General features: G+C 56.6%; 1 protein-coding gene across 2 annotated transcripts; it reads right to left on the bottom strand.

The window, feature by feature from the left end:
- Window positions 1-1,054: 1,054 nt before the first annotated feature.
- GATA2 (GATA binding protein 2) lies at window positions 1,055-6,899 on the bottom strand. 2 transcript variants are annotated; one of them, XM_063115059.1, is made up of 5 exons: window positions 6,671-6,899; window positions 5,630-6,271; window positions 3,756-3,901; window positions 1,780-1,905; window positions 1,055-1,354 (listed from the first exon to the last, which is right to left on the bottom strand). In XM_063115059.1, the coding sequence occupies exons 1-5, from the start codon at window positions 6,897-6,899 to the stop codon at window positions 1,055-1,057; spliced, it is 1,443 nt and encodes a 480-aa protein (XP_062971129.1). The 2 variants fall into 2 exon arrangements, with proteins under 2 accessions (XP_062971129.1, XP_062971130.1); XM_063115060.1 differs by having other exon boundaries at window positions 1,780-1,863.
- Window positions 6,900-26,528: the final 19,629 nt, after the last annotated feature.

Raw genomic sequence — 26,528 nt, 5'->3', positions numbered from 1 at the left:
CCAAAAATAAAGGTTACGAAGCTCCAACCTCAGTTTGCAGGTTTTATTCCTTTCCATAGCAGGGCTTCTGTGGCAACGTACAATTGACTGGACCCAAAAGGAATTTAAAGATGAAACAACTCGTCAGTGAGTTAAGCTTATGCATTTTTTTTTTTTTTTTAAATATTTTTCCTTTTGTCTCAGAGTGGGAGGGGAGGGGAGAGAGTTGCGGGGTTAGCAGAAAAAGGGTGTATTTACAAGGGTCCACCTGGCAGAGAAGACAGGCTGCGGCTTGGGCCCATTAAGGGCACACGGGTCACACCGGCTTCAGCCTCAAAGCCAAGGGAGCGATCTGGGAGACATTTCCCCTTTCAAGAAAACGCTGTTTCCTTCCTGTGACCCAACCCTGGCCTGGGAACCTGCGCAGGACGGCCCATGATTGTCTCTGCCCCCAGGGCCAGTACCAGCGCACCCTCCCTGGACGGCCCCTCTGGCCTTGGCTCAGCCCAGCCTGGAGTTTGGCTGTTTCAGGAGGGAAACCAGAGAAGGGGGTGCAGGCTGAGGTCCCCATAGATCTGCCCCCCAGAGCCCTGGCAAGCGGATGGGCCAAGCCACAGTTAGCCCCGAGGAAGATTGGGGAGAGCTTGGGACAACTCAGACCTCCAAGTCTCCAAGTCCTTGTTAGAAACAAGAGCAAAATAAATTATTTTTGCCTATTCCTTTTTCCTTCTAAAAATGGTTTCCTTCATCTGTCCCCTGCCCCTTCCTCTTCTTGCCATAAAGTCATCCTTTTTGCTCTCCAGTCAACTGTCCACGAAGGAAATCCCACCTGGGCAGCCATGGAGCATGCACGAGGCATCCTGTCAGCCCAGATGAGAATATTCACAGTAACTGCTGCCAGCTGATGCAGAACCTCAGAGGAGAGGTGGCTTTGGGCTCCGGCTGGGCTGGCACGAGTGGCCTCAGTCTTCAGGGAAGGGTGGGCTGCTAAGGGTCGGCCCGCCCATCCTGGGAGTGCCCAGCCTTGCTCTGCCGCTGCCCTCCTCCTCGTCCATCTGTCAGAAGGAGGCTGTCCCTAACCCATGGCAGTCACCATGCTGGATGGGTGAGGGTGGCCAAAGGAGAGGCTGGAGGAGGGGTGAATAGGCGTCGGGGTGGGCAGGATGTGTCCCGAGTGGCTGAAGGGCGGGAGGTGGCCCACAGGTGCCATGTGTCCGGCCAGGGCGGCTGCGCTGAAGGGAGACGATTTCTCCTGCATGCACTTGGACAGCTCCTCGAAGCACTCTGCCCCCTTCTTGCTTTTCTTGGACTTGTTGGACATCTTCCGGTTCCGCGTCTGGATCCCCTCCTTCTTCATGGTCAGTGGCCTATTAACCTAGAGACAGCCACAAGTCCTTCAGGGGGACCATTTCAATTCCCCAAGCAAGATCCCCACCCCGGCTTCAGTGTGGGGCAAAGGCAGGGCTGACCTAGGGGACCCCAGAAAGCCAGAAATTGTGCCTTTAGCCCAATCTCCAAATGCCCACCCCAGTCCCCTCAACAGCACTGTCACCTTTCAGGAAGGGCAGTTTTCATAGTATGGGTCTGACCTCTTCCCTAGACCTGCTGGTCCCTGCCCCAGCCAGCTCCACGCCTAAGCAGAGGCGCCCCTCTTACGGGAAGCCCTTCTGGCACTCGGGGCTGGCCCGGCAGGCGGCGGTGGCTTCCCAAGCCAAGCCAAGCTGGACGTTGTGCTGGGGCCGCTCTCCTCACAGCACAAAGAGCAGAGGTCCCAGGGGTGGCCAGGGCGGGGCTACTCACATTGTGCAGCTTGTAGTAGAGGCCACAGGCGTTGCAAACAGGGTCCCCATTGGCGTTTCGGCGCCATAAGGTGGTGGTTGTCGTCTGACAATTTGCACAACAGGTGCCCGCTCTCCTGGCAGCCGACTGGGAGGGCGGGAGGGGCAGCGTCAGCAGGCTGGGCTCCCACGCCTACCTCAACCTCCCTCCCTGACCCTCGCCACCCCCAGCCCCCTCCAACTCAAGGACTGGCAAATCTCACAGGGGAATCAAGACTTCTCAGAACCATGGCATTTTAGAATTTGAGAACTAAACAAGTTAAGATTCACAGAAATTTAAAGAACTCTCAGAAGCCTGATCTTAGAATGGATGGGATTGAGAAAGCTAGAAGGGAAAACTAGCCACCTCCCCCAACCGCCAGGCAACCTAACTCTACAAATGGGGAAACTGAGGCCCTGAGAAGTCCTCTTTAGTAGCTTGGGCATCCTGAGGCCAAGTGAGCTCAGCACTCCCCCCCAAGTCCCTGACTCTGGAGCCGTTTCCCTGTCTCCTCCCACACGACTCCCCTCAAAATCCATAATGCTGGGTGAGTCAGCGTCCCAGAGGCCAGGGCAGGGAAGGGGTGGGGATGAAAAATGCCAGGTTCAGAGAGTGTAAAGCCACTAGCGGTATGCAGCTATTTACATTAAATTTAACTACAACTTAATAAAATTAAAGATTCGGTTCTTTTGATTGCACTAGCCACATCTCAAGTGATCAGTGGTCACACGTGGCTAGGGGCTCCCACACTGGACAGCAGATATAAAACCTTTCCATCTATCCAGCCCCTGTACCCCAGCCCTCCACCCTCCCCCCAGCCTCCAAATCCCAGTCCCTCAGGCAGAGGTGGGGTCTGGAGAAAGGAGCTGAAAGCTCCCGGGGGGAGAGTAGAGAGGGGGTTTCTACAGGGAAAGCAGATCCCCCTCCCAGCTCCTGCAGCACCAGCCCCGCAGCAACAGAACATTCCCAGAGAAACACAGGCTGCCGTCCACCAGGCTGGGGGTGGGGGGGTGGGGAGGCTGCGGCCAGCCCAGTCTGGAATGGCCCCAGGCGGGGCCTGGTCACAGAGGGGACAGAGAGACGGCAGCCGCGGGGGCAGGGAAGGGGTGGGTGAGTACGCAGCCTGAAGCTGGAATTCTGACTCAGGGGCCAACACAGTATCCTCCACCCTACCCCCACCCGCCCCCCCTCTCCAGGGGACCAAAAAAAAGGGCCCCCAAAGCGGAGAACGATTTAAGCCTCGTAAATCACTTCACCCTGAAAAAAATATATTTATTATTCTTAGCATTTTACGCATTATTTGCAGAGTGGAGGGTATTAGAAATTTCAAAACAGCCCAGCGAGAGGCAGGACTGAGCCGAGGAGACTCTCTAAAAACTCGCAAAGTCCGGAAACAGATACATGAAGTTTCCTTATCTTCAGGCTGCAGATGTCCGGATAGGAAACTCCGGCAGGAGATCCGAAAGGGCATTTTTTTTAAATCACTCAAATGAAAATACACAGTATAGGTGACTCCATGGAAAAATAATAAAGGGCAGGTTTTTTTGGTGGCTGGTGTGAGTGTGTGTTTTATTTAAAATAAGCATGAGGGGATTGTGCGTTGGGAAGTGAGGGAGGGCTGCCCAGACCAAGCCACAAGGAAAAGGACTTCATGGCTCTATTTTTAAAAAGAGTTAAACACAGGCCAGAGAATGGGAGCTGGGCCACCAGACAGTCAACTTCGGGGATCCCTGAGCAGGGTATCCTGAGGGTACCCAGTGGGCTGCAGAGAAGGAAATCTGGCCAGAAAGAAGGGCGACCCAAACTGATACCCAAGTGCCTCCAACGATAAAAGAGGAGTTCAAGGGGCGAAGAGTCTGCATCTGAAGGGTGTTTTCGCTTAATGGACTGCCAGCTCCTGTGCAGTGTGGGCCCCCACCCCAGCCGCCTACGCCGCGCCCGCCGGCGCCCGCTCCTACCAGCCTTCGCTTGGGCTTGATCAGCGGCCGGTTCTGCCCGTTCATCTTGTGGTAGAGCCCGCAGGCGTTGCACAGATAGTGGCCAGTGCCGTCCCGTCGCCAGAGAGGGGTGGCTGTGGCCCCACAGTTGACACACTCCCGGCCTTCTGGAGGGGGACAGGGAAAGACACGAGGCCTGGTTATCTGACAAGCTCACAAGAGGGAGCAGGGCAGGCGAGAGGCCAGTGCCAGTGCCGCTCAGCACACGGTCCGCCTTGGCCAGGCTGCATCAGGGGGTGACAACTTTCAGCCCCAGTCCTGGTAGGAAGAGGGACTCGGGGGGGAGGTCTTCCCCAAGAGAGGGGTGCAGAGAGTCGTTTAAAGCCAAATCCTTCACTTCAAATCCTCCTGAGGAAAAAGGAAAAAGAAGGGGGTGGGGAGGAGAGCGACAAGGAAGGAGTATTTACAGAAAACTTTGCCGAGGGCAGGGTGGTGTCAGGAGTCACCCAGCTCGACCTGGCTGGGCCCGGGAGGCCTCGCCACTCTCCCTCCCACATAGCCCCCATTCTGTGCCCCCTTTGTTCTGCTGTCCCTCTCCCTGCTCCCCAACTGCGCTGCCAAATCCAAGGGTCTGTCCCGTGTTCTGCATCCACTGCACCCACTCTGTTTTGCTGCTCTCAGTCCAGGATCATTTCCTTCTGTCTCCCCAACTTTTCTCTCCTTCCACTGAAGCCCTAGGATTTAGTCCTGTATGCGGATCAAAGTTGTTCTTTAAAATAAATAATAAGCCCTTTCATTTTTAGACTAAGTGGCCTTGGTTTTTTGTTTTTGGTTGTTTTTTTTTTTTTTTTTTTTTTTCTTTTTTTCTTTTCTTTTTGGTTAAAAGGCCATCTGGAATTCAAATAAAATACAAAACAAACTTGGGAGAAACGACTAAGAAAAGGCAAGCTGGCTGGTCTGAGCAGAACCGGGATCCAGCCTGGGCTGAGGTGGGCACTGGCGCTGGCGGCATCGTGTTACCCAAGAAACTCTTCCTGATTTAGTTTAAACTAAATTGTCAATATATACCAGCAAGAGGAGTGGTTCCTGGACTCAGGAGTAAAAGTTTAAAAAATCTCTCCCCTCCCTGGTTCAAAAGGATCAAGACGGAGGCATCTACAGCTGGAACCCTGAGCTAGCCATGGTTTCTGCTCTACGCCCAGATTATTGGACGAACCCAGCTTGGCCCCAGCCAGCTACTGCGGGCAAAGGCGCCCCTGGGGCACCCGCGGTTTCTTCCCCTCACTCCAGCCTTCAGGGAGCACGAAGGACACGCTGGGGGCAGGGAACAGGAACAGGTCCTGGGAATTTAGCTTTGGGGGAAATTTCCCAAGGAGATAGGGAGCCATCGAAATCCCAAGATTGGACTGACTGAGTTGGAGAACCAGATTCCTTACGGGTCTGGAACCTCTGGTGTGCCTGCAGCACGCACACACACTGGCAGACACACGTACACACTTGCACGCACAGACCAGCTTTCCTCACCTACATGATGCATTCCCTCCCACACTAAGTCATGAGGCTGCTTAAATTTTCACTTAAGATTCAGAGAGGGGCGGGGGGGACTCCCATTTTGTGTTCTGGTCTGGCATTGGCCCACCTTGAAAGGGGGTTGGTGAGGGATGGGGAAGGGAACTGAACTTTGGGGGCCACCAGGAACAATTAAGAAAAGAGCAAAAGTTTTAGGGTACCAACTCCCCCACTCTGAGGTCTCAAACCTCTGTTGGGTCTATTAAAGAGAGGCATCACTTTCAGATCCAGGAGACTGACATTGACCACCCTACCAAATCACAGCCCCCTCCCACAAAGGCACACACGGTCCCCACTGCCACTAAGTCCCTGGCACCCGCCTTTACCTGAGCAGGAGCGCGCCTTGCTGCGCTGCTTAGGGGTGAAGCTGGAGGCCGGGCCACCCAGGAAGCCTCCCGGGTGGAAGAGTCCGCTGCCGTAGTCGTGCGCAGCTGCTGGCACGTAGGAGGGATAGGTGGGGATGGGATGGTGTGTGGCAGGCTGGGCGCCCATGGCCGCCAGGCCCGGGCGCAGGGGACTGCCGCTTTCTATCTTCATGCTCTCTGTCAGTGACACCTGGTATTTGACGCCGTCCTTGTCGTCCCCCCTGGCTGTGCTACCCCCTGCGGAAGAGGAGGCTGGGGAGGCGGCCCCGGCGGTGCTGGGGTCGGGAGACACTTCTTTGGGCGGCGTGGGTGGGAAGCCAAAGAGGTGGGAGCCAGAGTGGGCTGCAGTGGGAGTGAGGGAGGCCACCGAGCTCCCGCTGCCTCCCCCGCTCCCAGCCCCAGCCCCGGGGTACACGGACAGAGGGCCTCCGGGGCCCCCGGCGGCCGAGGGGTGCAGCGGCGTCTTGGAGAAGGGGCTCACGGTCCAGGGGTTGTGGTGGTGAGCAGCGGCGGCGGAGAGGGCGGCTTTGCCCCCATCCAGCCAGGGCAAGCCCGGGCTGTGCAGCAAGTGTGGCCGGCACATCTGGCCTCCGGTCAGGCGGGCTGCAGGCGGAAGGAGAGGGGATCAGGGTGGACAGGGGCGGAGCGGCACCCCCGACACAGACGCACAGGATCCCAACTCACAGAACCACCTCCCGCTGCCTCCCAAAGAAAACCAGAAACCTAACAGTGCAACCCGTATTATCAGGAATGTCAGTCCGGAGCTGAAGGACAAGTGGCATCCAAGGAACCCCATGGGACAGAGCCTAGAGGGAACCCTCACAGGCCAGCTAGAAATGGGCATAAACCCTGCGGTACCAGAACCTCCCAAGGAGGCCGCTGCCCCCATCTTTCCCGCCCCGATTCCTCAGCTGCTCCGACTCCTGCGGGTCCCACATCCGGGAGGCAGGGGGCTGGGCCCTCCTCTGCTCGGTCGCCGTCAACCGCGGCCCCAGGGCTCACCGTGCGCGGGGCTGTAGGAGACGCGCGCCCGCGCGTGGGCCGGGTTGGCGTAGTAAGGGTTGCCCTGCGAGTCAAGGTGGTTGAAGAAGACGTCCACCTCGTCGGGAGGCAGCAGCTGCGCGGGCTCCATGTAGTTGTGCGCCAGACCCGGGTGGTGCGAGTCGGGGTGCTGAGCGTTCAGCACGGCGGGGTGCGCCATCCAGCGCGGCTGCTCGGGCGCCACCTCCATGGCGGGCGGCAGAGGCTCGGGACCGGGGCGGCGGCGACGGCGGCGGCCCTGCGCGACGGAAGGGGCCGTGAGGGGCGCCGCCAGCGCCCGGCACCCCAAGTCCCACCACGCGGCGTCCCGCGCCCCACGGAGCCCCCGCCGAGCTCTGCCGCGGACAGGTCCCCAGTGGGAGGAGAGTGCCAGGCTCAAAACGAAAGGAAGGCGGGGGAGGAGGCTGGGCCACGCACACTCACACGGTGAACTCGGTCCCAGGGCAGCACACTGGTGCACGCGGGGCCACACGCGGGGACGAGCCCTGACACAGTGAGCACAAGCGCGGAGTGGCACTTAAGTTGGGCACTTAGAGTCCCTCCCCCCACCCCACCCCCCACCAACATAGGAACACAGACTGAAAGTTGGAGACAGGAGCCCGGGCACCTTCTGGGGCACATGACCCCCGCGACACGCACACACCTACGCTTGGCGCCGGACACACACACTGGCCTCGAGCCCCCAGAGCGCGCGCACGCGGCCCCACGGGCCGAGAGCACCCTGAGCGCGCTCCCAAGCGGCACAGTCAGGACTTGTCATCAAGGCAGCCCAAAGCAGTCACCCACAGCCTGGTCCCCGCCGAGACCCCCCAAAGCCCGGCGCGCCCCTGGCCCCCCTCCGGCTTTCGCACCCCAAACTTACGCAGGCAGCGCCGCGGGAAGGGGAGGTACGAGGCAGCAGAGAGTGGGGGAGCCGGCGCAACCCTGGGGGCGGCAGGCCCGGGGACAGCTCGTCCGGAGGCTGGGGGGGGACTCACGGGACAGGGGCGGGGGGCAGCGCGCGCCTCGGCCTCGGGCCCGCCCGGCTCCGGCCCCTCGGCATCCCCGGCCGCGCTGGCGCCAGCTGCCGACTCCTGCACAGACATGAAGCGGGGGCCGCGCACGCCTAAGAAGCCCGCGCCAGCCAATCAGCGCGCCGCGCCGCCCAGCCTCCGGTCCCCATTGGCCGCGCCCGCGACCCCCGGGCCGCTGGACTCCCGGACTGACCCGCGGGCCGGCCTCCCGCAGCCGGAGGGTCCCCTCCCCGCGCCCTCCCGCTGCCCGGCGGCCAACGCACCCCCACCAGGGACCCTCATCGCGGAGGCCGACCCCTGCACCCCTCTTGCGGACACTCTCGGATCCCTCCGACCTCTGGGCCCCCCTCCCAGCAACTAGGCACCAACCGGAGCCTCCTCCCCAGGAGCCTGAGCGCGCACCCTCTGGGGTCTTCTCCCCGGACCCCAGCCTCCGCACTCTCTCGGAGGAAGCCCCACCTCCTTTACCACTGAACACGGTCAGTCCGAGGCCAACTACCTACCCAGAGCGGTCCCTCCCCCACCTCGGGCGCAGGCTGGGCAGGGGGTGGGGGGTGGGGAGAGCTCGGAGGGCGGCCTCTGGACAGCAGGAGCCGAGAGGGGCAGGAGCCACAGGGCCCTAGAGTGCACCTGGGCCTTGGACACGCGGCCGCTCAGGCTTGTGCCTGACCGGGTGGAGGTGGCCTGGCCGGCGACTCCAGAGGGGGGAGGGGGCGCCCCTCCCCGGGCGTGGCCTTCGCAGACCAACGGGCCAAACTGCCTGGGGCAAGGCCGTGCAGACCCGGACTGGCGCCGGCGCGGGCTCGAGGGAGACGCCCCCGGGCAGGAGGAGGCAGTTTTTCCTCCCGAGGGTCCCCAAGGCGGCCCCTGGGCACGCGGAGGGCATGGTCTGGGGACTCCGTCCCCTAAGTCACCCGGAACTGCTGCCCACACAGCTCCAGCCCAGAGATCCAGCTCTCGGGGTCGAGTGGGCCGGGCGCACAAATCCCCTCGCTTCCTCACACTGTGTAGACGGGGGAGACGGAGGCTCGAAGGGATCCCAAGGCCGAGGACGGGGGACAACACAAAGACTTTTGGGGGGCCCTAGACAGGTGCGCAGTCATAGGGGAGTCACCGACGTCCTCCAGACTCTTTTCCCTCGCTGGGCCCACGGTTCCCGGGGTAGGAGCCCAGAGGGATCCCAGGTGGGTCCGGGGCAGGGGCAGGGCTGGGGTCCGGGCCACCCCCAGGAGGGTGGGGGGAGGGGCGGCGGGATTGACAGTCGGTAATTGGGTAACTGGAGGCGGCTTCTCCGGCCCGGCGGCCCCGCCACCGCGACGCCGGGCCCCTGACGTCACCCGATTCGCCAGGAAATGAACTTTTTAATAATCCGAGGAGGGAGGAAAACCCTCGGTTCCCTCTCTCGGGGGGCGCCCGGCCGGGCCCAGCTCCGCGGGAGCGTCCCCGTCGCCCCTCCCGGGCCAGCTCAGGGCAGCGCCGAGGGGGCGCGGGCTGGGGCTGGGGCCTCCTCCTGCCTCGGCGTTTGGCGTCCATTTGTCTGTCCGAGGCCCTGGCGCAGGTAAAGGCGCGGGGCCGGGGCGCGCGGAGACCCACTGGGCTGGAAACCGCGGCCTCTCTGGCCCTTCGGGGCCCGCCCGCTGCGCCTCCGCTCTGCTCCCAGAGACCGGCGCGCGGGGCCCGGCTGCTCGGAACTCCGCTCCGCGGACGAGGGGGCCGGCGCCCGCCCGGGAAGGCGCATGGGGCCGGCAGCGGGAGCGGGAAGCCGCGGGCGCTGGGCCTCCCCGACCGGCCGGGCGGGCGCGTGCTCTCCGTGCCTCCCGGTCCATGCTCCCCGCAAGGCGCGCGGTCGGGCCCCGGCCCACTGTCTCTCCTGCATCCGCCTCTCAACTTCTCCCTGCCTTTAGCTGCCATTCTTCATCAACGCGTAAAATGAGATCGCTGCACAGCTCCGAGCCTGTCTGGCGTCCTCGGAGCCTAGCGACAGCCGCTCAGAAACACCGCCGCCCCGGGGAAAACTCCCCGTGTTGGACAGGACGGCCCCGCTCGAGCTCCGGCCCGGGACCCGGCCCAGGCGGCCGGCCGGTCGCCGGCGGCAGGGCGGCGGATGCCAGAGCCAAGGAAGCCTCGCGCCTGGCCGCGATCGGCGCTTCAGCCCGCACGGAGGTGGCCGGTCGCTCAGGACCCTCGGAAAAGGAGGTAATTTGCCTTTTTCTCCCAAAGACGCGGTTAAAATTACCCCCCGCTCCCGTTCTGGGTGGGTCTGCAGTTTTGGCACCCAGGTCTCTGGACCCTCGGGGCATCTGCCGGGCCACCACGGCGGTGCAGTGACCAGCCCGACCAGCTTTCTGCCCAAACGTTAGCCCTGCGCTGCCCGTCCGCCTGGCGCAGAGCGGAGCGCAGCCGGAGATTTAATTACCCAGCTCGGCAGCTCAGAAAATCGCCACACACAGGGGCTTAGCTAGGCGGTTTAGCAGTGCTTGAGCAGGGGCCTCGGGAGACCCGCACCATCCTCCCTGCCCGCAAGCCAATGTAGAGGGAAAAAAGGAAAGAGGAGTTCTGTCCGGGTGCGGCCCTGGGCGGCCTTCCTCGAACCTGCAGGCAGGCTGCTGGCTTGGCCTGAGCCTCCGCCTCGGCTGCAGCTCCTGCGTTGGACGCGGGACTGCAGTGATCCCCGGCAGAAACGAACCCGCCTGGGAGAGAAAAATGCGGCGCCAGGTAGCAGGGCCCCAAGCTGGCCAATAAAGGGAGATCCCGGCTCGCGATTGTGTGTGTGAGGCAGACAGACCATCGGACACCAGCAGGGGCCTGGCCCACTAGGTGGTGGAGACAGTCCTGCCACCTCGGTCCAAAACCTACGTCTGGGGAGGGTCAGGGCAACCCCTAAGCACCGCTGGAGTCTGGGGCGCCGTCCCCCAGCCTGATGAAATCAGATTTACTCCAGCTTAGGTCTCGGACTTTGGGGTCCCTAGAACACCTTCACAGGAACAAGTTCCATTTCTTTATTTTTTGTTCGCTCCAGAGCGTAGTTGGAATTGCCGCTGCTGCCTTTGAGCTCACTAAAAAGCTGTCACTTTCCTTACATGGAAACAGGATTTCTCGGAGGACTGGGGAAGGTCAGCGGCGAAACTGAATTTTTAAGGGCCCGTTTCAAGTGACCCGAGAATCCCCGGCAAAGCGTATAGCGGTGCGGCCCCAGGTGCGTTGGCCCGGGAGCGCGGGCGCAGCGTTCTGCCGCCTGCTCGGGAGCGCCTGGCTTGTCGCTGCAGAGCAGCGCGGCCTTAGGTCGGGATCGGAGCTGCCCAGGTCTCCCATTTCCTTGCAGCTCTCTCCGCTGTGCCCTTTGTTTAAACTTCGCTCATCCGAGGCTGCCCCTCTGGGACCATAAGTTTGTCCTCTCTTTGTAACCTAATTCTTCTCGCCTTTTCCTAGGGGCAGCTAATTGGCCCATAAGGACCGGGGGTGGGGGTGTTCAAGGAAACCTGTTTGCTTAGGGGCTGCCTTCCATACGAATATTTAATTTGCAATCGAGTAGACTCCCACACTCGCAGTAAGCCTTGAGGGGTTCTGGGGAGGAAATGGGGGCACCTTAGACAGAGGGGTTCCGAAGTCTTCTCTAGGTTGAGGCCTCAGATCTGCTAAGGCAGCAGCCATCCCTCAGAAGGGGTCCCTAAGGGGAGCTACGGCTCAAACAGCCCCTTCTCCTCTTTGAGGCTCAATTCCAGCCCCCCAAATCAGAAGGCTCCTTGTCTCCTGGCCTCCTTGTCGGCTCTTCCCCCCACCCCACTCCCCTGTTCTTGTTCTGTATCTTTTGGAATCGTGGAGACTGGGGCCAACCTCTTCAGCATCCTGGACCCAGGCGCTTCGCAAATTCTGTATTTTCTTACCAGGTTCAAACTCCCTCCTCCAAGCCAGGCGGCCTCTCCCGGGGGCCCTGCCGAGGCCCGCAGACTGTCGGGCCCGTTTCTCGAGGGGAAGCTACGGCTCACTCATGCGGCCGGCTGCGTGACAACTGGTAAATCCGTTTCGTTAGACGCAATTTGTTTGCAATTTGCCAACCCGGCTGGGAAACGCTCTGCGGACGCCTGGGCAGCCGCTCTGGCCCTACCTGGTCCTCGAATCCTGCCTCCTCGTAAACGAGTCCCAGTGCGGGGTGCCCGCGTAGACCCGGAGCTCACCACCAGATGTTCCCGACCCTCTGAGAGACGTGGCTTTTCCAAAACAACGAATTTCCTTCCTCGTTTTCCGGTAAAGGAGCGGCCGCCACGCCCGGGGGCCTTGAATACGGGGCCTTTCCCCTCGCGGTTGGGGCAACCCGGAGTTCAAGTCTGGTGCCACCGAATGCTTCTGAATGCCCGCGTCCAGACAGACCTAGAATGCCGTCTACGCCTACCAGCGGCGGATCCCCGAACCCGCGGCGGCCCCATTCTTATTGAAATCCGCTAAACGGATTCCGACTCCTGGCGCTCTGACTTCCAGACCCGGCGCTCTCCCCACCCGCACCCGCACCCCAGCCGCACAGGATAAAGGGCCGCGGGGCGCGGCGCGCGGGGGCGCGAGCAGGAGCGAGCCGGGTTAAGCCGCGCAAAGCCGGCGCACGGGACCAGCCGGCAGGTGCAGCCGCCGCTCGGGGCCCTGCTCGGGCGCCGCCGCCGCCGCGGTCCGGGGGTGGGGGGCGGACGAGACAAAGACCCCAGCTCGAGGGCCGGCGGGGGTGGGGGGCGCTCTGCGAGGCTCTGGGGATGCCGGGGCTTGCGGCCTGGGGCTCCGAGGAATGGAAAGGCAGGAGGCCCAAGGCGGGCCTGCCGTCCCCAGGTCCCCTAACACTCTCTCCGGCTTTAGGCCCCTGTGACCTGAGGTTCGAGCCGCTCCAGGGCGAGCCCCAAAGGTAAGGTCCACGGGGCCAAACAGGCCGTGCGACTTGGGCGCCTGGCGGGCCGAACCCGGGGCGGGAAGGGACCGGGCCGCGCGGGTGGGAGCGGAGGGAACTCACCGAGCGAGGCGCGGTGGGCGGCGCCCTCGGGGGGACGCGGCCGGAGCGGAGCGCGGCGCGTGGCCAGGCGGCCTCAGCAGCGGGGCCCGGGCGGCACGCCGAGCGGCCGCATGGTGCGCAGCGGGCAGCTTTTGTCCACCTGGTGGGCGACGGGGGCTGGCTGGTGGGGGGGGGGGTGACGGCCGCCAAGAGACAGAGGCCTGAGCGGCGAGCCCGGGCGGCGCTGGCCTCGCTCGCGCTCTCGCAGCCTCTCCCTTCCTCGGGCCGCAGCGTCGCGGCTTTTTATTTCGACATCACTTTGAGGGGCGGGAGCGCCGCAGGGGGCAGGCGGGTGCCTGGGGCTCTGCGCCCCGTCCGCCGAGTCCAGCCGCCCGGCCGACCCAGGGCCGCGAAGCACTCAGGGCAGACACACCTTGCTCATCCACACTGCAGGCCACCCCCGCCCTCTTAGCGGCGCACACGCGCGCAGGCCATGCACGCTCAGAAACGCCTGGAACGTCTCTGTTCTGAGACTCTCCCAGGGGACCCGCACGAGCCGTGGGCACACGCGTTCACACACGCAAGTACATGGATGCCTGCTCCTCCCTCAACCCACTTCCAGTAGTGCTCACACGGACGGGCGCACGTCTGTGCACACGCGTAGGCGCGCACAGCTATGGCTGCGAGGACGTCCCCAGACGGCGATCTGGCTCACACCAACACACACGTATACACACTCAAATGTAGGCTCGACACTTTGGCCCACACTCACACAACTCCCTCACTTCCAGGCTGGTTTGGCTAGAGTAGATGCCTCCCTTCAATCCCCAATTCCAGAGCAGAGGGAGCATTTTAGGAGAGTATGTGGGGTCTCCCTGGCCCATCCCAGCCGACCCGCACACTGGAGGGAGCCAGGAAGGGAGCAGAGAGCTTGTTCTTAGAAGGCTGAGGGGAGGAGTTGGGTGTGGGAGAGGTTCCTGGGTTTGACAGTGAGGAGTGTCTAGTCCTTGTACTACCCGAAGTCCCCACCAAGGAATTCAGCCCTTCAGTGGGGCCTCTGAGTCCCATTCAGCTGCCCAGAGAGACTGAAAGTAGCCTGGGGGTCTTGGGCCTAAAGAAAAAGTGGTTTGCTTTAAGAAGGACGTGGAAATCCTCTGCCCAGGTGTGCCCCAGAGGAGTGTGTCTGTCCTCCCCATCTTTGTGGCACCTGCTGTCTATGGGTCTTTCTCTGAATCTGTTGGTGACTGTACTGCATTGTGTATATGCTCTGTGCTGTAGCTCTGTGTCCTGTGTGCCTGTGTGTCTGTGCATTTGTGAGCACCCAGGGCTATCTGCAAAACTGAGTATATTAGTATGAACATTTCTTCTTGTGGATCACTGAGAGTTTGTGTATTAGGCAGCAGGTCACTGTGTGGCTGTTTCAGAGTGTCACCCCATAAGTGCACACAGGAAAGTGTGTCTGTGGAACTGGGTGTGTGTCTCTGTGTTGCGTATCTATGGGATTATCATGCCCAAGAATCGTGATGGGGAGTGGGTATTTTCAAGTGTTTGTCTGTAAACTAGTGTTTGTCCCTGTGTGTGTCTGTAGCAGTGTGTGGATACACTGTGTCTATGAATTGGTGTGTGTGTGTATACACATACGTGTACCTGGGTGTGTTCCTATGTGTGTCTTTCATAGTGTATATCTTTCAACTGGTGTATGTTTGAACTGTGTGTCTTCCAATTCGTGTGTGTGTGTGTGTGTGTGTGTATCTTTGAACTGGTGTAAGGGGGGGGTGTTGTAACATGTCTGGATATTCATATATAATTCTGCTTATAATTGATGGATGTTGGACTGTGTGTTTGCATCTGTGTATCTGGGTATGTGTTCTCCCGTCTGTCTATCTTTACCAGCATAGATATGGGTGTGTATCATTGTATGTTTGAACTGATGGTGGGAAGGGGACAATGTATCCAAGTGTGTCTGCATGTCTGTGTATAGTTTGTTATTACGTATTGACATATGTTAGGGTGGGTGTCTGTGTATCTGGGGTGTGGGCATCTCTATATATGACTATATCTTTGATCTGTGTGTGTTTCTCTACACAGTGCTACCCTGTGTCTGGGGTCTGTGGAGGAGTGCACACACTGTGTGCGTCCTCCTGGATCGCCCACCATCCCCACCTTCCCTAAACAGCAGTGCAAGCCAACAGTAGAGTTCCAGGGTGCCATTTGCGTGGGTACTTTCTGTCAGTCTGTGGAGGGGGAGATGAACTGATAAGGCTTATCTGTGGAGGCCAGCGCCATGCTGAATAACTGCTCTAATGAGGTGGCCTCTCTGGGACCACCCGATCCCAAGGCCCCCAGCCTCATTGGGGAGGGACATGGGCAAGCCGATGCTGGAGCACAAGAGCAAACCCCCCCAAACCCGGCAGAGCGTGGGTGTCTTTGGGGCCTTTTCTAGTTCTGTCTTGTTTCCTTGGAGGTGGGGTTCCAGGTCTTGTACCCTAACCCACCCCCCACCTGCCGTCTGCCTACTGGGCTAGGCTGGCCAGGCCAGAGCCAGCTGGAGCCTCCCAGTCTCTGGTCTGTGGCCAGCTGCTCAGCCTTGAGAGGGGAGGAGGTATGAGGCCTGGAGATGTGGGGTCCCCTGGGGTGCTGCAGTGGCTGGACAGAAATGGAGACCTGGTGACAGAAAGACCCAGAGAGTCAGGGCAGAAGCAAGAGACAGGGAGACCCATGGACAGATTTTAAAAAGCACCAGCGACAGAAAAGGACAGAGGCACTGGTGGAGGTGGGAGTGGGTGTTGTTAACAGTAAGGGACAGACAGAAAAAAACAACTAAAAAGTGGCAGAAAAGGTCGGAGAGATGGGAATAAAAGCAGAGAAGCATTAACCAGAGAGACACGGACAGACAGAGAGACAGAGAGAAAGAGAGAGAGAGAGACAAGGCAAAAACAGATGGGAAGAGAGAAGAGAACCCCAGAGAGGAGGAAGAGAGACAGGGGCCAAAAGGGCCCAGAGAGAAGGACAGAAGAGCCGGGACACAAAGGAAAGACTGGCTTGGCAGGACGGACAGACCGAGGTGGAGAGACAGACAGGGTCTTGGCGGCCCCGCCGGGCGCAGAGGCGAACAGGGGAGCTGAGCGCCGGGCGGAGGCCGGGCGGGGACCGAGGCGCGGGCGGCGGCGGCGGGCAGGGGGGTCCTCGCGGGGCTGCGCCGCTGTCCGGGGTAATTTTTCATCTCGGCCGGCTAATCTTTGTTCCCTGCGCAGATAATGAATAGCCAATCGTTATCTGCCCGGCTCCCGGAGGCTGCCCGAGAATGGGGTTGTACAGGGCTGGGAATTGTTTCCAAAGTGCCGCGGAATAAATGGTGCTCCTTATCTCTGCCTTCCAGATTATCGGAGCCCTTTCAGAGCGCGCACAACAAATGCGCCGCCGTCCAATGCATCACTTGCGGCGCGGGGCGCGCGCTGATGGGCAGGCGGATAGCCGTCCGCGGGCACCGCCGCCCTCCTGCGCGGCCGCCCGAGGGTACGCCCCGGGTGTGCCCGGCGCGTCCGGATGACATGAGCGGGAGCCAGCGTGTGGGCACCGAGCAAGCAAGGACGGTGGTGTGCTTGCGGTGTGTCAAACAAGTGTTCTCCGAGAAAGTGCGTGGTGGCCGTGTGTGCTGGGGGCCCGGTGACGGCCTGCGAGGCTGTTCGAGGGCGCACACAGGAAGCGAGATGGGCGCGAGCGTGCGGGCAGACGTGCCACCCAGGTGGTAGAGCTGGTGGAGGGGTGTGTGTGCAAGTCCGTGCGTATAAGTGTGGAGGTGACGTTTCGTGAGTGCCTCCACGAGGCTGCTTAGCGATGCACACCGGAGAGGGCGTCGCGTGCCACTAGGGTGTGTTGTGTGCAAGCACGTGTCTCACCCTAGTCGGTGTATTTTGGGGCATGCAAACTTGTAAGCATGCGCGTCTGCGTGCATACCTGTGACTTAGTGTGCAGCTCCCGCCTTCCTGTCAGTGTGTGCCTTTGGGGTGTTCACGCATCTGCGTGAGGATATTTGTGCCCAGGTGTGTCAGGTGCGCTGCGTGAGGGGCCTGCCCGTGTGCCTGCGTGTGGACGGAGGAGATCGAGGGAGGTGTGTGCGGGTGCATAGAAGCAGAACGGCCGAGCGCTTGCGGCAGAACGCGGGGTGTGCGGTGTGGAAGGAGGAGGTGTCGTCCGGGGAGTCTGGGGACGGCCAGGAGCCCTGGCCCCAGAGACTCCTCGCTGGAGTTCTGCAGCTGCGGCAGGAGAGGCCCGAGCCCCAGCGCCTGAGGTCCCTGCGCCGTGAGTGACACGCGCCGCCGACAAAGGCTGTATTTTTCCAGGCTCGCGCCCCGCCCGCACGCGCGCGATGGTCCCCATGGCGACGCAGATAGCGCCGCAGCCATTTTCCCTATCTCCCCGAGTCTATTATACGGTGGGATTAGCTCATCTCCAGGCAGGTCAAACCCAAAGTCACACAACCTGCGGCGCGGGCCCCGCCCCCGCCCGGCCGCCCCTCCCCCGCCCGGCTCCGGTCTCTGCTCCGCGACCCCCGGGCCGGCCCATGCGCAGGCCCAGAGCGCCCCCTGGCGGGCCCGGGCGGCCGTAGTGGGAGTCGCTCTGGCGGGTGGGGTGGGGGCGGGGAGGGGCGCCTCTTCCTCCAGAAGGTGGGTTTTCCAGAAGCAGAGTCCTTGTTTTGTCGCTGCTGTATCCCCAGGCTGGCACGCAGCAGGTGCTCCATAAGTGTTTGTAGAAAGGGCGGATGGACGGGCAGGAAATTATAGACAGGGGTAAACTGCCAGAGGCTACAGGAAATCATTTCTGAGAATGCATCCCACTGAATTTAGAATAAAAGCCAACTCCTTTGGAACCTATGCAGTAGCCCTTTGTGACCGCTAAGACCTGATTTCCTTCTTCCTCACTCCAGCCGCAGCGGCCTTCTCTCTGCTCTCTGAACAGGACTGGGAATCAGCCTGGGCCTTGTGTCTGCCCTTCCCTGTCCCCTGAGTGTGTTCCACCTCTGCTAGCGTCACTCCTCAGAGAGCAGAGATGTACTCTCCTCTGCTTTTCTTGGTCTATGCCTCTCATTTCTTTTACAGTATGCAACACAATCTAAAATAATCTGTCTCTGTGTTTGCTTGCTGCCCTGCTCCCCAACTAGAATGCTCCCTGGGCGTGGGGGTCTGTTTTGTTCCTGGCTATAGCCCAGCCACTGGAGACACATCTAACAATTGGTTGGTATCAGTCACAACTTTGGGAATGAGGGGACGAGGACTAGAGGGGCTGACCCTGGGCCTTTACTGCTATCGTTTCTCTTCATCATATGGTAACTCTGTCTTCTCCCATGATTCGCACAAGTACGCAGTCACTCAGTGGCCACCCGGGCCCTGGCGTGCCTGCCCCACCCACCCGGCCCAGCCAGCAGCCCAGGGGGGCCGGGATTGAGGGAGAGTGCCCTGGCCCCTCCACTGCCTGCCCCTGCCATGCCTGTGGGGGCAGAGAACACTTCTGACCGGTTCTCAGAGAGCCTCTCTGGGGAGGCCTGGGCTGCTGGGCCACACTTCACTCATAATACAAGATAATTATACCAGAATTGTCACGAGGCAGGGATGATTAATTGCTGTGCGGGGGCACGGCGGTGAGGTAGGTAGAGTGGAGAGAAGGCCACAGCCCGACTGGGCTTCAGAGTGCGGACTGCCTGTCTCTGCACTGGAAGGGGCTCAGCAGGCACTGGGCCAAGTTTCACCCTGCCTGGGCAGGCTGAGGACAAGCCCTATGAGAGGGCCTTGGCCAGGAGCCCTGAGAGTTAGCTCCCTCAGAAATGCCCCAATTCTTCCAGGAGGAAGAGGAGCTCTGTGACAGCTCAGGCTGGGGGAGCAGGACTCCCCACCACCCCTCCACACACACATACTCCTACCAGCCGGTGGCCTTGGGCAAGTCACTGTCCCACTCTTAGCCTCAGGTTCTGCTTCTGCAAACCTCTCTCCAGGATTATTGTGAGAATTATGCATTAGCATATATTTAGAAAGAGTTTTGTAAAACCAGGCTTTGCAAATAGGCAGCCCAAGACTCAGGAGCCCATGCAATGACTGGTCATTGACACCATTGTGAAGTGGGAGATTTCACATAAAGAGCCTCATTTTCACCTGCTCTTGAAAAATTGTAAGATCGCTGTCCTGGGCAGGCGTATTTCTGCACAGCAGTGTAATGCCTTAGTTCTGTAGTGCCACCCCCCCCAACCCACCCCTGTAGGCCTCTGCATCAGGTTCCCCACCCACCCACTTCAGGCCCCTGGGTCAGGGATGTGTCCCTCGTAGAAGTACTACGTGCACTGTGGCTGTGTTGGTTCTGGCTTTCCTTCTCTATATGCTTTGGTGGAACTTAACGTGTCTTGATCCCTCCGTGTATTGTAAACTACTTAGTAATTCATCTGTTAATGAATCAAGCCAATCAGCATTTAAAAATAATGTGCTAGACCACACTGTGATGGACCCCTGGTATATAATATTGAACAAAACAGCCATGATACCTGCCCTCAGGGAGCAGTCAGTTCAGAAGAGAAATGAGACACGACTTACCACATGGATCAATATATCTTCATAGATTATGATAGAATGCTGAGGGGGAAAAGAATATGTATTTACTGATATTAAGTCCCAGCTTATTTGCAGAAATCTATTCTGGGCCAGGCCCTATGCTGAGCAGTGGACATGGAATAAAACCAGAGTCACTGGGTGCAGACAAGTCACAGTGTGGTGGAGGAGCAGGCATGTCAACAGGTCTTGTTAATTCCAGCCTATGAGAATTGGACCCACAGGGTGTTTGTTGGAGGAGAGGCACTTACACTAATCTGGGAGCATCATATATAAAGAGTGCCTACAAATCAATTTTTAAAACACAGTAGAAAAAATAGGCAAAGGATGTGAATAGAAAATTCATTGAAAAGGAAATAGAAATGGCTCTTAAATGAATGAAAATATGCTCAATCTCACCCAGAGAAATGAACACTTAAAACACATTGAGATATTTGGGTGTAGGAAATGTTTTAAAATTAGATTGTGGTAATGGCTGTAACTCAGTAACTTTACTAAAAATCACTGATGTGTACACTTAAAATAAGTGAACTTTGTGGCATGTCAATTATACCACAATGGGGCTGTTTGTAAAAGTAAAAAACACTTTGAGATGCCATTTTATACCTATCAGTATTAGCAAATGTCAAAATATTTGATAACATATGTTCCTAAGGGGGTGGGGGAGGCAGGTTGGTGGGCATGTCACTGATGTGCTCTCGGGGTAGGGTGGGCAGTGGGACACTATCAAACTTACAAATACATTTATCCTTTGAGCTGGAAATTCCATTTATAGCACTTGATAGATATGCTCTTACCTCTGAAATTTATAAGGAAATTTACTACAGCCTCCTACATTATGGCAGAAGACTGGAAACAAAAGATGTTTGTTGAGAGGTTAAATGTTATGCTGCTGCCAAAAAGGAAAAAGAAGAAGTAGAAGAAAGAATGGACAAGAAAAAGAAAAAAAAAAGGAAAGAAAATAGTAGCTCTTTGTGGACTGATATTGATTGATCCCAAGACATAATTAATATAAAAATAAAGGGGTAGAACAGTAAGTGTGGGAGGCACCGTTTGATTAAGAATGGGGGTGAGGAGGGAGGATACACACCTGTACAGAATTTCTCTGGATAGAAAACAAAAGAAACTGATAATAATGGTTGACATCTACAAAAGGACCTGAGTTTGGGTGGCTGGGGACAGGGATGGGAGGAAGACTTCACTGCATACCCTTTGATGCCTTTTGAAATTAGATAGGTAGATGAATAGATGATAGATAGGTGCACACAACATACACGCATATATATATGTTCTGTATATATACATATAAAAAGGTTAAAATCAAAAATGAAAACCAAAAATCCTTTTGACTACAAAATAAAGATGAAGAATAGCAGAAGTTAGCCAGGAAAAAGTCAAGGGGACAATTACAGTCGTTGCCTAGAACATGAAGAAACGAGAATTCTCCTGCCCTGTTGACGGGAATATAAATTGGTACAAGTATTTTGCAGAGTAATGTGGCTGTATCCAACAAAGTTGAAGATATAAACGCCACATGACCCAGCAATTCCTCTTCTAGGCAAATGAGAAACCCTCACACATGAGCAAGAGATGTGGACAAGGGACATTCATGGGGCAGTGTTTGTAAGAAAGAAGGAAATAAGGAAGGAAGGAAGAAAAATAAGAAATAAGCTTTGGATACAAGGTATGGCCCAGCTCGGGTTGCTAGGAAACAGAAGGTGGGCTGCTGTTGGGTGGAGTGCCATGCAGCAATCGCAGTGTTGGTGTCTGCATTCACAGGTATGGGCACTTACTGTTTCTGAAGAAAGAACTGGCAGAATTTAATCACAAAGTGGTTCTGTATGTTGTTTAAGGAAATGAAGCATATGAAATAAAAGTTTAGGAACATAAATAGGATTAAATCTTCTGGAAGATTTTTAAATAAGTCTGAAAAAAAAAATCCCTGTCATGTTCTTGGATGGGGAAAACTCTAATACCATAAAAATGTCAGTTCTCCCATGTTGTCCATATAAATTTAACATAATTCAAATTAGAATATCAACAGGGTGATTTTTTTTAAAACTGGATAAAATGATCTCAAAGCTTATGTGGCAGAATAAATGCCCAAGAATAACCAAGGAAAATTGGGAAAAGAATGATGTGGGGTTTTTGCCTTACTAGAAATAAGAACATGCTCTAAAGCCACTGTAATCAAATCCATATGGCATTGGCAGAGGAATGGAAAATGGAAAAGAATGGAGAATCCAAGAATCGATTCCAGTGCATATGAGAATGTAATACCTGACAAAGGTAGTGTGTCAGTGTAGTGGGGAAGGGCAGATGGTGAAATAAACACTGCTGGCACAGCTGAAGATCCTTCTGGAAGAAAACAAAATGGGACTCCATCATATATATCCAAATGAATTCCAGGTGGGTTAAAAATCTGAATGGGAAAAATAAATGACTAACAATGTTGCCGAAAAGTCTCGGAGGCAACCTGTGCCACCTGAACAGAGGAAGAGCACGTGCAATGGCCAGGGGCTGAGAGGCTCCTCTGTGGGAAAGGCAGGTGGAGCGGGTGTGCAGGGCACGCAGGGGTGGGGCCCCCGCAGGCCAGGGATGCCTGGAGGAGGGCTTGCGCTCTGCCCACAGGCCAGCCTCCCCAAAGCCCGGGCATACCATCACTATCTTCTGAGGTTTTTACCACCTCTCTTCATCCCCTATGTGATTTCCTTACTCTTCTTTAAATCAATTCATGTCTTTATAAACCAAACTGTTTCTAAAAGGCAAGTATATATTACTACCCAAATCAAGGATTCAGTGGGGCTAGTTTTATATTTTCTGAATCACATGGAAGTAAACGCATTGACTGTTAAGAAGAAAAAGTATCTGGTACGATTGGTTCAATTTGCATTTCAGAAGTTGCTCTGCCACCTTGTGGGCAGGAAGGACTGGAGGGGGTCAGAGGTGATGGAGGTGAGCAGGGAGGTGACCAGAAGAACAAGCCCTGGAAGATAGCAAGGTGTCAGCTAGTGTCACCGGGCCCTGTCCTCCCCTCCCCTCGTACCCACTTCTGTCTGTCATTCCAAAATCTGACCACTTCCCACCCTCAGCACAGCTAACCGTCCTGGGTCACACTGCCATCATTTCTCACCTGGATTAGTGTCATAGCTTCCTTGCTGGGAATCTCCCATTTTCCTCACTATTCATTCAGAACAAAGCAGCTGGAGGGGTCCTGTGAAAATGTAAGTCAGACCTGGTTCCTCCTGCTCCACACCCTCCATGGCTCCTGCCTCACCCAGAGGTCCCACGTGATCTGGTCCCTGATTTCCTCTTTGATCTCATGCCATCGGCTTGCTCCACTCCAGCCTAGCTGGTGTCTTTCCTGCTTCTGAAACATACCTGGCACATTTCCACCCCAGGACATTTGTATGTGCTATTCTTTCTGCCCAGATATCCACATGGCTTCCTCACATACTTCAGGCTGCTGCCCAAATGTCACCTTCTGGACCACCTCCTGGTCAGCTGTGGGTGATGGCCAGGGTACAGATGGGCAGAAAGTGGTCCTGGAGCCTGGGGTCAGGGCCCAGGCAGGCAGGTCTGAAAGGCTGGTCTCCAGTTTCCAGCAGCTCCCTAGCAAGAGGAAAGCAGAAGTCTTGCCCGTCCAGGGACAATTGCTCGAGGCCCAGAACATGAGAAGGTCCAGAACCAAGGCCTGAGATGGTAGAAGAGAGGTATTCAGGGCTGGCTCAATGCAGGGACTAGAGGTCAGGCCTAGGCCTGTGGAGGTCCAGAGCTGGGCAGTATGAGGGTCGCTGTAGCAGCACCCACCTCCTCACATTCAGGTGGCTGCACCCAGATTTTCCTTTCAGGGACCACCCTTTCCCTGCTGTCCATCCAGGGGGGTCTACATGGAGCAGCCCTACCCCCTCGGCTAGCCAATCAGAGCCTTCCTGGCAGACAATTGGTTCAGGGACAGGCACGTAAGTCAAGTGGATTCCCTCCTGCTGGGGTCACTGGGCTGATGGAACTTGGAGCTGCTGGTGGTCATCTTTGCCACCACACGGGAGAGGCTGCTTGAGAGTGAAGCCAGCCAGCGGAGCTGGGAGTGAGAGATTGACTCCCAATGATACTGCCTAAACCCCTGCACCTGAAGCCAGCTGCATCTCTGGCCTTTCCTGTTCCAGGAGCCAATAGACAACTCCCAATTTTTTTTCCTATAGTCTGTCTGAGAGTTTTATCTCTTATGACTGAAAGAGTCCTGGTCATCAAAACTGCAGATTAAAGATGGCTCCTTATCCTTTCTTTCTAAGAGGAATGTCCTCTTCCCTCGAAGATGCTGGGCTCTGAGATGACCTGACCAAGAGAATATGGTAGAATGATGCCGTGGGGTTTCCAGACCCAGGCCTGAAGAGATTCATAGCTCCCACACCCTGTCTCTTAAAACCCTTTCCACAGGAGTCCTGGGCTGCCATTATGTGAGGAAGCCCGAGCTAGCCAGGTGGAGAGGCCATCATCCCAGCCAAAGTCACAGACATCACAGAGCAGGTATGAGCTGTCCTGCCAGCCCTCTCCAAATTCCAGACCCACAGTTTTGTGAGATATAATAGTAATGAAATATTTTAAGCCACCAAGTTTTGGGGTGGTTTTTTATGCAGCAATAGATAAATAGAACAATAGTTATTAGCAAAAGGCCACATACAATCACCCCTCAGTAACCACAGGGGATTGGCTTCCAGACCCCCACTGATACCCAAATCCAGATATGCCCAAGTCCCTAATATAAAATGGCACAGAGTTTGCATATAACCTACACACATCATGCCGTATACGTTAAATCATCTCTCAATTACTTATTAATACCTAATACAATGCAAATGCTATGTAAATAATTGTTATATTGTATTTTTAAAATTTGTATTATTTTTTATTGTTATATTGTTTTTTTATTGGTTTTTTCCCCAAATATTTTCAGTCCACAGTTGGTTGAATCCATGGATGCAGATCCACAGATATGGAGGGCTGACCGTACACCTAGTGGACTGAGAAGCAAGACAGAGCTGGGGCTGCTGACACATGCGGGACTGGCTCGCTGCCTCAGGAATTCCTACACACGTCCGTACGGTGCAGGATGCATGGGTGGGATGGTGGAGTGGAAGGAGTCCGACAGCAAATGGCCTTGATTTTGAGTCCCTGCTCTGCTATGAGACCAGCTATGAGACCCAAGGCCAAGTTATTTCCTCTCTCTCAGCCTCAGTTTCCTCATCCATCAAATAAAAATATTAATACTACATAGCTCGGAGTAGATTCAGCTGCACATAATGACAACAAGAAAGAAGTTTATTCTTCTGTCATGTGAAAATTCAGAGGCAGGTGACCCAGGACTGCCATGTCACTCCCTGGAGTCAGAGACCAAGACTTTTTCTATCTCGTTGCTCCCAGTGCATGGCCTTCATCACCAACATCAACATCACCATCCAAGATGGCTGCCCCAGTCTCAGCACTGTGTCTGCATCCCAGGAGCAGAAGGAGGAAGTGAAGGAAGGCAGAAGTGCATGTCAGCCTATCCTGAGGAAGGTTCCTGAAGCCAGCACGTCCACGCACATCCCACTGGCTAGAGCATAGTCACATGACCTCATCAAGCCATGTGCTCAACTAAAATTCTGTGGAAGAAGGAAAGAGTGGATTTTAGAAGATATCTGGCAGTCTCTGCCAGATATATCTATGCCCAGAGTTCTTGGTACAACTACCATTATTTATTTATTTATTTTATTTTTATGTTGTTTTTTTTTAAAGATGACTGGTAAGGGGATCTTAACCCTGACTTGGTGTTATCAGCACCACGCTGTCCCAAGTGAGCCACGGGCCAGCCCAGGCTACCATTATTTAAAGAGCTTTCGTTTTGAACATCTGCTGTGTGCCAGTTCCCACAAAGCTAATTATAAAAGATAAGTGGGTCTGTAAAGGATATGACAGCAGGGCTGACACATAGTAGGCACTCAGTAGACGTTGGGTTCCTTCTTTGCTCTTCTGGCTGCACATCTGGCCTCTCAATGGCTCTTTCTGCCCCCAACCTCCAAGGACGAGCTTCACCCCCTAGGAGAAGACCCTGTTTTACTGTCTTCATAGCATTTACATAACTTTCTTTATATGTTCATTGTCCACCTCCCTCCACTCTAACACAAACATGAACAGAGGGACGATGTCTCCAAGGTCCAGCGAGGAAAATAGAAACCACTTGAAAAGTTTAACTTAATTTACAAGTTTAAGTTCAGGGTGTGATTGTGCAGGTGACAGAGCACTGAGGCAGCACAGAAATGAGTGAGAGGAAGTCACCACCTCCCCCAGGCCTGGGGGACAAAGGTGGTGTCACCATAGTACAGGGCCTGGGTGACCCAGAGACGCTCGGCAGGCCTGTGCAGTGGGAGCTGGAGACATAGACGAGACAGAGCCACACCAGAGATGCCCTCTGAGGCAGAGAAGAAGTGGGAGAAGCACCCCGGCTTCGCGCTTCCCCCACCCTCCCAGCTCTCTCGGGAGGCCTCCCATTGACTGGCCCCAGCAGGAGCCCAGCTGGCCAGGAAACTTCACCCTGTGGGGCTAAGCCCCACTCCCCAGCCCTGACACAGAGCAGAGCCAGGGAAGAGCAAGATCTGAGGACAAACTAGCTTGGGGGTGGCCCTGGGACCTTGTCTGTCTTGTTGACCTCTGTACCTGGGGCTTGGAAGACACAGCCAGGCACACAGTAGGGCCTCGACAAATAGCGGATAAATACACTGGGGTCCTCAACTCATCAAACACAGAAGGCTATTTTAGACTTTAGTGTCCTGAGGGGTCCCAAGAGGAGGGCACATTATGGCCACAGAGTTCTGCTTGGCCAGGGTCCAGGAGGAGCCTCCCAATTTGCAGATTTGGCTGACCTTGCTGCAAGCCCTGTCCAGTGGGGCCTGTCCTCCCTCTCGGCCTCCATCAGCACCAGCAGCCTCTGTGTTGCGTTCCTGTGCCTCCAGGACAGAGGGTGGGCATGTCCTCACCGGAGAGAGAAAGAGACAGAGACAGGGAGAGAGAGAAAGAGCCATGGAAACAGGGCTGGGTTCCTGCCTGCCATTGCTTCCATACACTCTAACACAAAGGACGCAGGCCAGCCTGAAGCAAAACGCGGGAACGCCCAGGCAAAGCACATGGACGCTACAAAGGGGCTTCCAACCACTGGCGAAGGAATGCGAAGCATTTGCCTGTGGCCCAGCAAATGGGTGGGGATGGCT

The sequence above is a fragment of the Cynocephalus volans genome, chromosome 11 (genome assembly GCF_027409185.1).
Source record: "Cynocephalus volans isolate mCynVol1 chromosome 11, mCynVol1.pri, whole genome shotgun sequence".
Classification (NCBI taxonomy): domain Eukaryota; kingdom Metazoa; phylum Chordata; class Mammalia; order Dermoptera; family Cynocephalidae; genus Cynocephalus; species Cynocephalus volans.
Note: the sequence above shows the minus strand (reverse complement) of the source record. Positions and strands in the feature narration are given on the sequence as shown.